Raw genomic sequence first — 16148 nt, forward strand, 5'->3', positions numbered from 1 at the left:
AAAAAAACAAAAAAAACAAAGGTGGTATGTAAAGTTTTGAGCAAAACTATCTCTCTCTCTCTCTTTGTTTGTCCCTGAAGTATGTCTCTTTGACCATCTGAGAACTTTACTTCCCAAGCGAATGTAAATTAATATCGTGTCAGTGTGTAATATCGTGTCAGTGTGTTTTTATGTAAAACAGAGGTCTTCTAGCATTTACCTTGGGAGATGTTAACACTTCTTTGCATTCAGATCCGGATCATTTTACGATGACTTATTTATCCCACACCATCTAGTTCAAGTCCATGTTTTTTTTTTTTTTTTGGCTCCTGTTGAAAGCACTAGAGGTCATTTGTCCGTCTTTACATGCTTTCTTTTATTTTCAGAATTTAGAAAACACTATGTGAATAATGAAGTAGCATGTAACTTAAATAGGGTGAGTGTGGATCCGTTTCTCGATTGTGTAGTGCAGATACGCGGAGGGACATGCCAGACCTCAGACATGCTATATGCACACAAACACATACTCCAACCTGTCGTAAGTGAGATTGCAACCAAGCAGCCGTTCAGTCACACCTTTTGAAACCCATCTCACGCTCCCCACATGAAAGACTCTGCAATGGCGCCACGCGAAGAGCCGCCAGTCTTCCCAGCAGCTCCGCACATATATTAGCCATTAATTAGTTGGACATGTGCCAGAAATATGTTTTCGACGAGGGCAACATCAATGGGTGTTTCTGCCTGTCATCTGTTTCATTTCTTTCTTCTTGTGTGTGATAGTGTTTTTCAATGTATTTAAATTGATTTACATTAGCTAGGGTTTGAAGCTCTTCATTGGGAATGAGGTGATTGATTGGGTCGATCACCTCAAGTCAAGGTCAATATGCTTGTGGGTATGAATGAATATTATAATGCAGTCTCAACGATTTCAAGATTGCTCTTTTTAACCCTTTGGTGGCCTCATTTTTGAACGTTTTTTTGTTTTTATTTTTATTCATGATATGAAACTTGGTAAAAGTTATGGCACTTGCTACACACTAAAAATGCTGGGTTAAAAACAACCCAAGTTGAGTTGAAAATTGACTTACCCAGCAATTGGCTGGTTTTACCCAGCGGTTAAGTTGTTTTAACCCCGCATTTGGGTTGTTTTAACCCAGCGGTTGGGTTAAATGATGCTTAAGATAACCTGATTGCTAGGTTGGTCCATTTTTAACCCAACTTGGGTTGTTTTTAATCCATCATTTTTTAGAGTGTATGTGAACGCACACACACACACACACACGCGTCTGGTTCACTATCTTTGTGGGGAATCTCCATAGGCGTAATGGTTTTTATACCGTACAAACTGTACATCCTATCCCCCTACACTGCCCCTGCCCCTAAATCTACCCATCACAGGAAACATTCTGCATTTTTGCTTTCTCAAAAAAACTCATCCTGTATGATTTATAAGCATTTTGAAAAGTGGCCACCACTGGCTGGTCCCCATAATGTAGGTAATCTCAAGTTTTACTATCCTTATGGGGACATTTGGTCCCACACACACACACACACACACACAGAATCATGGACATGATTTTAAAAAAGGTTAAATGGTCCTGAAAAAAATTGTCACACTAAAAAGAGTGCATTGAAAATGAATGTGACATTAATTTTATCTAGTGGAAACATTTGGTACTGCACACAAGAAAAATCTTATGGAACACTGTTTTTTGTAGCCTGGATGCCAGCCGAATTTTGCCCCGCCCACAACTTTTGAGGTCAGGAATTTTGGTCTGGACTAGATCCATTGTGGAGCAACTACTCGAACCAGAGCTCTTCAGACCAATCAAATTGTCAGGACGGGCTTTATACGATGATGGACAGAGGATCAACAGTAACTTAATCATCCACATCACCAAAGAGCGCTGGAGTTTAATTCTTACTAATCTTTAACAGAGAACTTGTTCATATATGCATTTACCTTTACTATTTCTCTCGGAAATGATGATCGTGTTGGTAAGTACTCCATGGTGTATCCTTCAATTATTTTCACAAGACCGGCAATGATCGTTTACACTAATCTTCTTCTTCTTCTAAAACATGGTCTGTCCAGCTGAGTGCAGAGGCATTTTCTTTCATGGTTCGGTTGAAAAGCGGCATAAGCACAGCCCTGTGGAGCAGAATCAGACTCATATTCTGACTAGAATCTGAGGATGACGATGTTAGGCTAGTTTGTCCTCATAATTCAAATGGCCTTAAAAACATACTAAACGATGTTTTTTTTAGAAAGTAAAAATGCAGAATATTTCCTGTGATGGGTAGGTTTAGGGGCAGGGGCAGTGTAAGGGGATAGAAAATACGGTTTGTACAGTATAAAAATCATTATGCCTATGGAATGTCCCTGTAAACCACATAGACCAACGTGTGTGTGTGTGTGTGTGTGTGTGTGTGTGTGTGTGTGTGTGTGTGTGTGTGTGTGTGTGTGTGTGTGTGTGTGTGTGTGTGTGTGTGTGTGTGTGTGTGTGTGTGTGTGTGTGTGTGTGTGTGTGTGTGTGTGTGCTATCATGCTCAAATTTAGAATAGTTGTTTCGATTTTCTTGCCATTTTAGAGTAAAATGTGTTTTTTTTCATATATATTTTTCTAACATTTTCATAGGCTAACAATAAACGTAAAATTGTAAACCTTCATAAGTTCACTTTTACAACTTTTTTCACTTCAGCAATAATCATCCAAGTGTCGTTTTTAAAAAAAGACCAAACTTAATTCTGTGCTTCAAAGCATGAAGATTTATGACATTTTAAGTTGGAAATTTCATTTCCAGGTCTATGCTCAAAAGGTGAATACATGGATTATAGCTACTGCATAGATGTAATGTAGTACCATAAAATCCCCTAAAATATTAAATAAAAACATTATTAAACTAAAATATAGTACATTCATTAAATAATTTTGACCACCACGTAAAGAGCAACAAAGGATTAAAGAAATAGTTCTCCATAACATTAATAATCACGGACTCGTGACATTCCAATATGAAAATAGTCCCAAATTTATAAACTGTTATAGTATTTTTTTTATATTTAAAATGATCTTTTATTATTTTTTGAATTTTTGTTTAAGTTTTTGTATAGTTTTGGTATGTGCTTTTTATAATTTTTTGTTGTTTTATGAACATATGGCTTTATTTTTTATTTCCAGTTGTAGTAATTTCAGTACTTTAACTAAGACGTATTATATTATTTAACATATTGTATTATTTTGGTTAGGGGCCATGGCAACAATTTAATAATAAAATTTTTATTAAATAGTTTTATGTTTTTTAACAAAAAAACACTTTTAATATTTTTTGATTTTGCTTTAATTAACAATAAAAACACTGGTCTCAAATCTCAGTTGTGTTTGCACTCTTTTAAACGTGCTGATTCAAGTTGCGTCACATCAGTTGCAGATGTCTTCAAACTCGCAAGCTTCATGTGACCAATTTGCATTGACGTCAAATAAAAAGAAAGTTGCCGTGTAAACAAATGTGAATGATATTTGGGTTAGGTCATAAATGACTAGATCATTTTTGAAAAGATGTCATTTTACACATCCCTAGTTCAAATCCATGTTCATTACATGGAAACAAGCAGCCTAGACATTGTTCAAAACATCTCTTTTGTCTACCCCTGTAAGAGTGTAGGCATATTAAACTATAATTTATTTAAACATCCAGTGGCTTTTTTTGACCCCTCAGCACAATCGATTTGGTTCATTTTTGGATGCCTTTTCTCAGTGTTAATAATTGATTCTGTTGTGATATGTCCTTGAAATCACACACTGTGTGGCCCGTGTCAAGAATGCTTGTGCTGTCTATTTACGACTGTGTTCTGTTTGCTTTTCTCCTTCCGCTCATCACTCATCTATCCCGCAGAGCTCCAATCTAAAAACCCGTCAGAATTGCCTGCTGCCATCCTGTATTCGCTCTCATTTCGGGTTTCCGTGACTAGTTACGGACGGGAGATGGACTCTGTCCAACTTCAGTTCTGCAGCATACCGTCCCTGCGGCAATCAGACCATCAGCCAAACAAACACTCAATGAAGCCCTTGTGCTTCTCCATGTAAGGATTGATAGTGAACATCTGGGATCTGGTCGAAATCAGAACAACTTATTCAAGTCTGGTATCACCAAATCATGACTTAATTTAGATTTGCATGAACGATTTTTGGCAGGCTGCATCATTACTTTCTCTTTGGGATGGAAAAGACACAAACAGTTTAATTAATAACAGAGAGATAATGATGAGATATCATCATGATGTCCTCACTGAGACGCCTTTTTTCTTGTTTTCACACAGGTGACCTGCAACTGTTTCAGCATCAGTGATGGAGAGCTGCAGGACGTGGGGGTCGGGCTTTACCCCAGGTGAGTGACATCCCAGCATGCTTTGCACTTAAAGGCCCACTGAAGTGCCTTGAGGCACGTCCGCATTATTCAATGTGTTGACGTAATTTCCCCTGAAACGGCTCCAGCTGTTAGCTGCTCCTCCCCTTTTTTGAAACAGCCAATAGCGTTTCGTTAATATACAGTTTGACTAGAGCACAAGAGCGATCCTTTCTGTTTGGTAAAGCCAGTTTCCTCTAACGGTTTTTAATCATAATCTCCTCCATATCGCTTTAAAATGCAGCATTCTGTGCAGAATTCAAATGGGTCCGATATGTTTTTTGTTTGCGCGGACTCGCGCATATGATCCGCGTTGCGCTCTCGTGTCTGTAGTCTAAATTTAGACCAGAGCCGTTGGGGTGTGTGCGTTGCTGCGTTGTGTGAAACTAACGTGAAGACAGACTTCATTCGCCTCAAATGAAAGCATATTTACACTGAATCGTTTCCTATCACATATATAGTGTGCTATGTGCCTTTCACAATGTAGAAATTAGTAAATGTGTGTTAACAACTGACCGATTTCACGATTTTACGAGAAATTAAGTCTGCGATGATGTCACCAAAATCTGAGATTCGTTTTAACGGAAGTGGGAGACTGTAAATTTTGAATGCTTATATCTCCTAAATGCAAATTTTGTCATAGTTTTGGAACATACCAGCTTATTCATAACTTTAAAGGGGGGGTGAAATGCTGTTTCATGCATACTGATCTTTTTACACTGTTAAAGACTTGGAATCCCATACTAAACATAGACAAAGTTTCAAAAGTTAAGGTGGACGTTTGATGGGAGTATTTCTTTGTCAAAAATACTACTAGTCATGAGTTTCGGCAAGTTTTTTGAGATCATGCGTCCCCTTTGACGTTAATGGGGGCGGAATTTCCTTGTATGGGCCTTACGGACAATTCTACCGGAAGCGCGTGAGAGAGAGAGAGGGAGAGAGCGAAAGCAACAGGCTACGCCCATCAAAGCGCTGGCTTGTAGGATGCTGCACAGGTGATGTACACATAACAATGTCACCAAAAAAGTGCGTTTTTGGTTGCCAGACCAAGACAGTCCTGCACAGATTCCCCAAAAACCCCGCGTTAAGGCAACAGTTGATGGAATTTGCTTTTCCGGATCAGCAACTGAGTTGCGCGAATGTTTATATCTGTTCGCTGCATTTCGGTGCCGACTGTTTCATAAACAAGGCCCAGCTCGACACAGGATTTCCCGATCGCCTAATGCTGAAGGATGGAGCAGTCCCAACGTTAGAAGGGTGAGTGAGACTGCTTCAAATGTCTGTGTTTTTGCCTATGCTCATCAAGTAGCCCAAACATGATCACGTATAGTTAATTGATCAATGGAGCATGCGATGTGTAGTGCGTGTACATTTGTTTAGCTGGCCACTATATGTGTAACTTTATGTTTGTGTATTGTAAAAGCACTCCAAACAACAATACACAAAGAGGGGGGAAATATGTTGAACTAAATAAGCGCGCTTCTTCATTCAAATGCGCTACTATTCCATGTCTTTCTATGTAAACACTAACTAGCCTGCCGTGCAAAACCAGTCCGCTTACTGTCTACACAAACCACGCGTAAACACACAAACACAAAGACAAAAATACGACGATATAATTCAAGTATAAATATGTAAATAACACAAGCCGCTAAGCATATTATATAGTTAGTGTATAACTTGTACCACATAGAGACGTCCTGCTCTAGTCGTTTTTGCTGCTGCTCCTGTTCAACTGCAGCCTCTGGGTCTGATTCCGGATCATAGATGTATGGCTGTATCTGATTTAAAGCCATATTTTTATTTTGAATAAAGTTTTTTTCCCGCTGTTAGGGATGAGACAGCTTTACGACGCACTCGACTCAACACAATAGCAGCAGCGAGCACACGTCATTATTTAGCTCCGCTCACACGACACGCCCCCACCCGCTCGGCTTTTTTCGAAAAGACTCGGAACAGCGCATCTTTCTTATATAATTATAAAAAAAATAAAGACTTTTCGGAGATATGCAGGATGCAATGCTACTCTATAGGTACTCAAGATTGACATGACACTGACTGAAACTGAGTGTTTCACCCCCCCTTTAAGGCTAACACAGTCATACTAAAAGCTAAAAAACTTACATTTTGATTTCAGTGGACCTTTAACAAACCAAACGTTAGCAATTGGTCAAATGTCAGATCTAGGGTGTTTTCACACTTGGTTCTTTTCAGGGGTCTGAGCGCGGTTCGCGTGATTTTTGGCCCATATGTGAACACTCCAAACAATCTCAAACCCCTTTAAAGCGAACCGAGCCGAGACCGTCTCGGGAGGTGGTCTGGGTACGGTTCGATCTCATCTTATGGTACGGTTCGCTAAAAACACACAGTCTGAACACAAACCGCTCTGGGCTTACTTGGTTTTTCTGTTCGCCAGACTGATCTCATGAAATGTATGACACACCAATTCGTATGCCATTTTGGAATAGACGCATAATGGCTTTTTAGCGTGTTTATCATTCTATCCCCCTACACTGCCCTTACCCCTAAACCTACCCATCACAAGAAACATTCTGCATTTTTACATTTTCAAAAAAAACATAATTTAGTATGTTTATAAATTAATTTACCTTGTGGACACACACACGCATATTCAGACACATTTTGAACGCTTAACTCAAACTCTTCCCTAAACCTACCCATTTGTGTATTATAAAAAACAGGATATAACAGGCAGATACGAATGCAGGCATAATTTATTCAGAAAGTACAAATATTCCAAGTGTTCCGAGGCCAAACGATTGATTTGTGTGAAGAAAATCCCCAGAAGCGATCAGAACGTCGAGTCCATCCGCCAAAGATTAATAATACATTTCAAATATTGCCGCCGGAAGAAACGTCAGGACAGCTTTAACAGCATTGGCTGTCGTGTGTCTTGTGGCCGATCACGTCATGCTAAAGAGTTGTGTGTATCATTTGAATGAGAAATATGAACGAGTGCGTGTGTGTTCTGTTCACAAAGGGGCGCGATCATCATTTCAACGACTAAAACATTAAGATCAACTTCGTTCTTCAAAAGATATCGTATGACTTCAGAAGACTTGGAAATCAACATGAGTTAATACTTTTATACTGTGTTTTGGTCAGTTTTTGCAATAAATACATGTGACTGTACATTTATTTGCCTGTTATGTGTTTTATATTTTTGAGAGTGGGTAAGTTTAGGGTAGGAGTGGAGTTAGTTGCTCCAAAATATAAAATTAAGCTATAAATATAAGTTCTGTGAGATCAGGTTGGCGGAATCACACGGCGTACACATACACGCAGTGATGATGGTTCGTTTTGGCATAGACATACACAGGGAATCACACGGCGTACACATACATGCGGATGGCTTTAGAAAGTGGCATGTATGTTTACGCAAATTCATGATGTCATGTTGTGTCGTCATGTTGGCTGTTCATCACGGCTGATTCTCCTGACAAAGCTCTACAAATTATTTGCTCTCAACTTACATTTGTTTATTGCAATTTCAACCATTTTCCAAACTGTGTAAGAGACGCGGCTGCGCGCCTTGCCAGTTTAAAATGGTGTTACGACGAGCGCCTAAAGCGCATGCACAGAAGCCAGCTGTCACAGCGCGTGTGCTAAACGGAATCTTTAGCGTCTTACTGCATTTATTCAAGTGTCAAAAACCCACAAGTTTCACATAAACAGGTGGTTTTGTCTTAAGTGGATGTAAACATCTGCATTACTAGCCTAATATAAGAATCAGTGGAGTACGTCATGCAGTGAAGTATATGCAGTTTTATTTTTATATTTTTATAAAAGTTTTATGTGATTATTCCATTTATTACATGAATGCTGCTTTTTGGCATACCTACTTTACCTGGACAATTTTAAGAAGTTGATTTAATTTGCATCTTTCTTTTGTTATTTTATTTTATTTTATTTTATTTTATTTTATTTTATTTTATTTTATTTTATTTTATTTTATTTTATTTTATTTTATTTTATTTTATTTTATTTTATTTTATTTTATTTATTTTATTTTATTTTATTTGTGCTGATGTTATCATTGCCTTCTGCAATAAAATAAACGAATCAAGGAAAACAATTCAAAATAAATGTTAGTTACGAAGCTGGATGTGTGATACAGCTAAAAAAAAAAAATCTATTTTGGGGTAAAAAGATAAACTACTTAATTCAACAGCATTTGTAGCAATGTCACAAAAATCTTTATAAACAAATATCTTGGTTACTGAGGAACAAACAATGTAAGCAGTTTGGATCAAATATTGAAGGCCATTGAAGGTCAGCCATCAAACTGGGCGAATTGGACTAGATCAAAAAAAAAAAAAAAAGCTACAGTCTGAAAACAAAGGGGTCTGAGACCACATTCCTACACTGTAAAAAAAAAAAAAAATGTTTTTTTTTTGTTGGTTTAACTTTAAAAAGTAAGTAGCCTGGTTGCAAGGCAAGGCAAGGCAAGTTTATTTATATAGCACATTTCATACACAATGGCAATTCAAAGTGCTTTACATAGAAAGGAATTAAAATAGGGCTAAAAAATGCATAAGAAAAAGAATACAATGTAAAGAGAATTAAAAGTAATAAAATGATGATAACCAAAGAAAAGAACAGGTAAACTAAAACAGTTATAAAAAATTATTTAAAAAATGATGCATAGATAAGGTGCAATCAGTCGGACGTACAGTGGCACAGTGCTCATTCAGTAAATGCACAGCTAAACAGATGTGTTTTGAGTCTGGATTTGAATGTGGCTACTGTTGGAGCACATCTTATCTGTTCAGGAAGCCGGTTCCAACTACGGCTGGCATAATAGCTAAAGGCAGACTCTCCTTGCTTTGAGTGAACTCTTGGTATTTCTAACTGACTTGATCCTGCTGATCTGAGTGATCTGTTGGGTTTGTATTTAATCAGCATATCTGCGATGTATTGAGGTCCTAGGTCATTGAGTGATTTATAAACAAGTAATAGTACTTTAAAATCGATCCTAGATGTAACTGGAAGCCAGTGTAAAGACCTGAGGACTGGTGTGATATGGTCATATTTTCTGGTTCTGCTCAGAATCCTGGCAGCAGCGTTCTGTATGAGCTGCAGCTGTCTAATGGTCTTTTTGGGAAGGCCAGTGAGAAGTCCATTACAATAGTCCACCCTACTGGTGATGAAAGCGTGAACCAGTTTCTCTAAGTCTTGCCTGGAGACAAAACATCTAATCCTTGCAATATTTTTCAGATGATAGTATGCTGATTTAGTTATTGCTTTGACATGACTACTGAAACTCAGGTCTGACTCCAAAATTACACCAAGATTCCTGACTTGATTTTTTGTTATCAGACCTTTAGCCTCAAGATACGCGTTCACCTTGAGAATTTCATCTTTGTTTCCAAATGTAATGATTTCAGTTTTGTCTTTGTTTAACTGAAGATAGTTTTGGCACATCCAGTCGTTAACTTCATCAATGCATTTGCACAGCGAGTCAATGGGGCCGTAGTCATTAGGTGATAGTGCTAAGTAGAGCTGGGTGTCTTCAGCATAGCTGTGGTAAGCAATATTGTTCTTCTTCATTATTTGGCTCAGTGGCAGCATATACAGGTTAAACAGGAGTGGTGCTAGAATTGACCCTTGTGGGACTCCGCATGTCATGGACGTCCACTCAGACTTATGATCTCCTACACTCACATAATAACCTCTCCCTTCTAAGTATGATCTGAACCATCTGAGGACCATCCCAGAAAGCCCGACCCAGTTTTCCAGCCTGTCTAGAAGTATGTTGTGGTCAACAGTGTCGAAAGCAGCACTGAGATCGAGTAGAACCAGAATTGATGTTTTGCCTGTATCAGTATTCAAGCGAATATCATTTATAATCTTTATGAGCGCTGTCTCTGTGCTGTGATGCGGTCGGAAACCAGATTGAAAATTGTCAGAGAATTCGTTTGAGTTTAAGAATTTGTTTAGTTGATTGAAAACAACTTTTTCGATGATTTTGCCTATGAAGGGGAGATTTGAGATTGGTCTGTAGTTGCTCAGTATGGAGTTATCTAGATTTCTCTTTTTCAGAAGAGGCTTAACTATTGCAGTTTTAAGGGCGGTTGGAAAAGTCCCGTAGAGAAGTGAGGAGTTCACCACTTCTAGGAGATCTGCTTCCAAACAGTTAAACACACTTTTGAAAAAAGAAGTGGGGAGTGTGTCTAGGGCACAGTTTGATGTTTTAAGATGCTGTACTGTGTCTTCTAAAATTTTACCGTCAATTGTTTCGAAATCAGACATAGTAATTTTCCGAGGGTTTGGTCTGATCTGACTGACCCCAGAGCAATTAGAGGATGTGCTGATCACCTTTCTGATATTTTTGATTTTCTCTGAGAAGAAGGAAGCAAACTCACTGCATTTGCTGTCTGAGAGCATTTCTCTGGGAATGTGACTCGGGGGGTTTGTTAGTCTGTCTACAGTAGCAAAAAGAGTGCGTGTGTTGTTTATGTGTTTGTTTATAATATTTGAGAAGAAGGTCTGTCTAGCTTTGCCTAGTTCAACATTGAAAGCATGAAGGCTGTCTTAATAGATGTTATAATGGACTACAAGTTTTGTCTTCCGCCACATGCGTTCAGATTTTCTGCATTGTCTTTTCATTATTTGAACTGCTGTTGAGTTTCTCCATGGTGCCTTTTGTTTGCCACTCTTTTTCCTGACTTTCAGAGGGGCAATATCATCCATTACACTCTTAACTTTTGAGTTAAAGGAGTCAAGGAGAAAATCAACAGAGTCTGCAGATATGCTTGGTTTTAGAGATAAAGCCTTCATAAACAGCACATTAGTGTTCTCATTTAAGCATCTCTTTTTGACAGAGACAGATCTAGCTTCAATGGCAGGAGTGATTGATATGTCAAAGAAAATACAGAAATGATCAGACAGTGCCACATCCTTAATAACAATCGATGAAATGTTTAGACCCTTACTGATAAGTAAATCTAGAGTGTGTCCACGATTGTGTGTGGGTCCATTTACATGCTGTGTCAAATCAAAAGTGTTAAGAACAGTCATGAGCTCTTTTGTTGTACTGGATTCAATATTATCTATGTGAATGTTAAAATCCCCAGCAATAGCAAAACAGTCAAACTCTGAGGAAATTATTGATAACAGTTCTGTAAATTCCTCAATAAAGGCTGGTGAATACTTTGGAGGCCTGTAAACAATGATAAGCAGGATGCGTGGAGAACCTTTTAACACAATACCCAGATATTCTAGAGACAAATAGTCACCAAATGATACTTGCTTACATTGAAAGACATCTTTAAAAAGAGCAGCAACACCCCCACCTCTCCTAACTGCTCTGCAAACACTCAGAAAAGTAAAGTTAGGAGGGGCTGCTTCATTGAGGACTGTTGCACTACAGTTTTCTTCTAACCACGTTTCATTTAGAAGCAAAAAATCTAGGTTGTTTGTGGTTATTAAGTCGCTGACTAGGAATGATTTGTTCTTAAGTGAACAGATGTTTAAAAGTGCTAACTTAACAGTATTAATTTTTTCACCCACATTAGTCTTAGTTTGACAGGTAACAGGCAGCAGATTATATTGGTTTGTTAAACGGCCTGACAAGGCCTTAGACTTTCTTTCACGTAACAGAACAGAGATAGAGAAAGAGGCAGGCACACTGGGTTCCCACTTGTTTTGTAAACATTTGATAAAGGTACTGTTATCATAGCGGGGACCCAAAACACATCACTGAGAGCTGGAATCAGTTGTTTTTGGTTCACCTACAACAGATGGAGGAGGGTGTGGGCCCTGGCGTTGTGACCGAAGAAATCTCACAGGAGGAGGGGGAGCTGGGCCCACAGGCTTTGGTGGTTGTGGGGCTCAACGCTTTTTGGTTGATATCTGGGGGCTTGCAGCAATTGAGTGTGATAGTCTAGTTCCAACAAAAATCAGTTCCTCCATTTTCTCTGAGAAGCCCAGATGCGGGGATGCTGGAGAAAGGAATGACATGTCTGGTGAGAGGGGCTGTTGCTCTGGTGTTATCGGAAGTTGAAGTATGTTGTCCTGGCTTTGCTGTCCATTTTCAAGAAAGTCATCTTTGGGTGCTGAATCTTGGAGTAGTTCTAATCCTTCACAGTCTGTCTGTAGTGAGCTCTGTGGGCAGGGCTCAGCTGGGAGTGTGTCCATGAGCAATTGTTGTGGCTGTGTGGAGTTCTCATTGTCCTTGTGGGATGTGTCAGCCGAGTGTCCATTCAGGAGCTGAAATGAATTCCTGTGGTCATCCATACTCTGTATCAGGTTGAGTGGGTTAAAACACACAGCTGAAGGATGATGAAGGGAAAAATAAATATTGTCCTTTAGCACTCTTGCACCAAGTTTGTTTGGGTGGTGGCCATTTGATGTAAACAGTTGTCTCTGACTCCAGAAGAGATTGAAGTTATCAATGAAGTTCACTCCATTCATGTTACAGGTTTTTTGCAGCCATGTATTAAGCCCAAGCAACCGTGAGAATCTATTTGTTCCTCTTGCTGGCAGTGGTCCACTGATGAACGGCTGAACTTTCAGTTTTCTAAGTGTTTCAAAAAGTTCATTGAAGTCCGACTTCATGAGTTCTGACTGCTCTCTCTGAATATCGTTCTTCCCCACATGAATGATTAGTTGATTTGCAGTCTTATGTTTCATCAGAATGTTCTCAATTTCCCTGTTTACATCAGAAATGGTTGCTTGTGGAAGGCAGCATGTAGTTGTATCTCTGCTGCGAATGTTTCTGACTGTAGAGTCACCCACTATCAGAGTCCTTGGCTCGGCTGTGCTCTGAGCTGAGGGCCGCTGTCTGCTCGACCTTGAGTGCCTGTTAGCATTAGTGTTAGCTGCGGGCTGATGCAATCTGTGTTCGTTCATATTCATCACGTTTGGGGATTCCTCACCCACATTCATTAATACTTCAAATCTGTTTTCGAGATGTATCGATGGTGGTCGGAAACTAGAGTTTGCAATCCTTGTGTCTGGGGTAGAGCATGCAACGGCAGCAATATATGAAGCTCGTGACAATCTGATGTCTCGAGTGCGTTTGGGTCTTGCCCCCTGTTTGTGCCATCGATTAGTGTGTCGATCAGTTTCTTGTTTCTCTATCTGTTGAGTAGCACTAAATTTATGGGACTCACCGGCTGTGTGCAGAGGGCGTTCGTGATGAAGCTCTGCTGTGTGATTCGTCCGGTTCGGTGGTTCCGCAAATAACTTTGTTTCAAGAACTGCAATCCTTTGTAAAAGTCTGTGGCAGTTTGTGCAGCAAGAAGATTCCTTAGCTAGAGGAGGCATTTTCTTATCCTTTCGATAGTAGGCAGCTGTGTTTTCCCTTCCGGAATGTAAGCTGATGGCAGCGAGAGGCTGGTCAGATGAAATGTTCCACTTTTTTGTAGTAATCCAGTCAACAGAGTTTCAAGTTTTATCGTTGAAGTCAAGCTTTGTTGTTTGAGCGCTGTGTTGATTTGCTGAAGTTAAAATTATGAGATAAAATATAGAAGCGATAGAGCAAAGCGCGGAGCAGTAAGCAAGAGCGTCCGAACAGTAGCGAAGCAGGAAGTCCATTTAAGGCAAGTTGCCTTAAAAAAATGTTTTTTGAGTTTATTGAAATTAAAAATTTGAGTTGGTACAATGAAGGAAATTTGTTTAATAAAAATAGAAACTCAAAATATTATTGTATCTGAACCACATAAAAAATTTGATAAATCATGAAAATAGCACTATTTGGCATGTTTCACTGCGTCATCAGAAATAAAACACACACAATTACCCCATATGCTCACAAAATCTTTTAATAATATTTTAATAAAGGTTGATGAATCTCAAAAAATATTCATGGTATTAACTCAAAATTTAAATGTCAATGAACTCAAAATTTGAAGGCAACCAGGTAACTTTTTCCAGGTAAATTTTTCACAGTGTACTAAAGTTGACTAAAAAGGACCCGAGTCCTCTTTTAGGTACAGAGACAGTGTGAACATATTTATCAGAATCATGATTTATCAGAACTGGGTCCTTTATTTTTACTTGGTTCACCTCTTGGTCCACTTAAAGGAGTCTGAGTTCACACAAGTTCACACTTGTCATGTTTGGTTCGATTAAAGCGAACCCTGGTGCGATTGCTCGGTCAATGCGGTTCATTTGAACATGTGAAAGCTGCCAACTGAACCCTGGTGCACACTAAACAAGCGGACTGAGACCGCTAAAAAGATGGGTCTCGGTCCGCTTCAAAGCGAACTCTGGTGCGGTTTTATTGACATATGAACGCCGCATGGACCAAACGAACCAAAAACAAGACGTGATGTCACAAGATGCGACGCTACAAATCAGCTGATTTGATGATACGGAAAGATCGGTGTATCCAAAATGAGTAACGTTAACATTAGAGGGCAAACCTGGAGCAACGCAATAAGGAGGTAAAGTGCCTCATCAATATTTGATCCGACGAGCATGTTTTCGAAAATGCTAGGAAAAAACGCACAAAAAGCATACCTTGTTCTTTTCATCAAAGGACCCGTGTTGCCCATTAGTCGGTTCAGACGATGAAACTGCCATCTCTTCTGCAGCAGATCTTCGTTTCTGCAACAGAGGAAATCCTGGTGCTGTTTTGAACGTTTTGAACATTTTATGAGCTCTTCGTGAGCTCTCAGCTAAAAATAATGCCATGCGTACACGTATAAAATGATGGCGTTTAATCCAGCACACAGCATTGTTTTGAATGTTCGGTAAGCAAGCTCCTACGTCATAAAAGCCGACCGATCAGGTCGTATCCCTATGCCTTTGGTTTGGTAACTTTAGGTTCGCTGTTAAAATAGCCAGTGTGAAAACTAAGCGGACCAGGACTATATGTTTTGTTTTTGTTTTTTGGTCCAGACCAAACTAACCAAACTAACCGAACTACTACTGACCCCTAGAGTGGCTCTGGGCAGATCCAAAAGTTTTAAACCTTTAAAAGAGTACCACCTTCAAGTAAACGCTTGTCAGTGGAGAGTGGCCAGACTCTCTGTACAAATGAAACTACAAGAGTATAGGACCAGGCTAGGATATAGAAATGCATTGAACATAGAACAATTGTGGACATTATTAGTGCTAATTGCTAAGAAAGGCATCGCTGTTAATATTATTCATACTTAAATGTTAGTGATAAAAAGGTTATTAAAAAACATCCATGAAAAAATTTATGAATTATTGCATAATATTAAAAAAGTACCTTTTTTACATTAAATTAAAAATTGAATTGCTATTAAAAATAATTTAAAGAAGTGCATAAAATTATTGATAAAACAAATATTATTATATTTAAAAATACGATGATGATATTACAACAGGTGAGTGGCATGAGGGAGATCCCAGCATGTTTTGCACTGAACATAGAAAAAGTATGGAAACTTTTAATTACTAAGGAAAGTATCTCTATTGATATTGTTAACTTAGGGTTAGTGATGAAAAGAACATCTTACATTTATAAATTATTAAGTAAAAAATTTTAATTCAAAAGCTGTTTATTAAGGAAACATCAGTTTGGGTGAAAATCATGCTTGAGATAAAATATGGAACGTGAACTTCAGAAAAATAACAATTTAGTATTACTTAAAGCACAGATCATTCATTGTCCTAGTTTTACCCACAATGCTCCTGTGTCTCAGTCAGCTGGGCCACTGTTCTTATTTTCATGCTCAGCAGATCTGTGTGACAGGAAACATGTTTGTATTATTAGCTCTGCAGTCATAAAGAGGGATTCTGACATGAGTTAGGATTACATGCTAC

General features: G+C 38.7%; 1 protein-coding gene across 2 annotated transcripts in view; it reads left to right on the top strand.

Annotated features, from left to right (window-relative positions):
- smyd3 (SET and MYND domain containing 3) overlaps positions 1-16148 on the top strand; it is a 286640-nt gene that overhangs the window by 217551 nt on the left and 52941 nt on the right. For both annotated transcript variants that reach the window (XM_067455895.1, XM_067455896.1), the window contains one exon: positions 4300-4367. In XM_067455895.1, the coding sequence (XP_067311996.1) occupies positions 4300-4367 (68 nt within the window). The remainder of the gene's footprint in view (positions 1-4299; positions 4368-16148) is intronic.

This window comes from Pseudorasbora parva, chromosome 10, assembly GCF_024679245.1.
Source record: "Pseudorasbora parva isolate DD20220531a chromosome 10, ASM2467924v1, whole genome shotgun sequence".
Taxonomy (NCBI): Eukaryota; Metazoa; Chordata; class Actinopteri; order Cypriniformes; family Gobionidae; genus Pseudorasbora; species Pseudorasbora parva.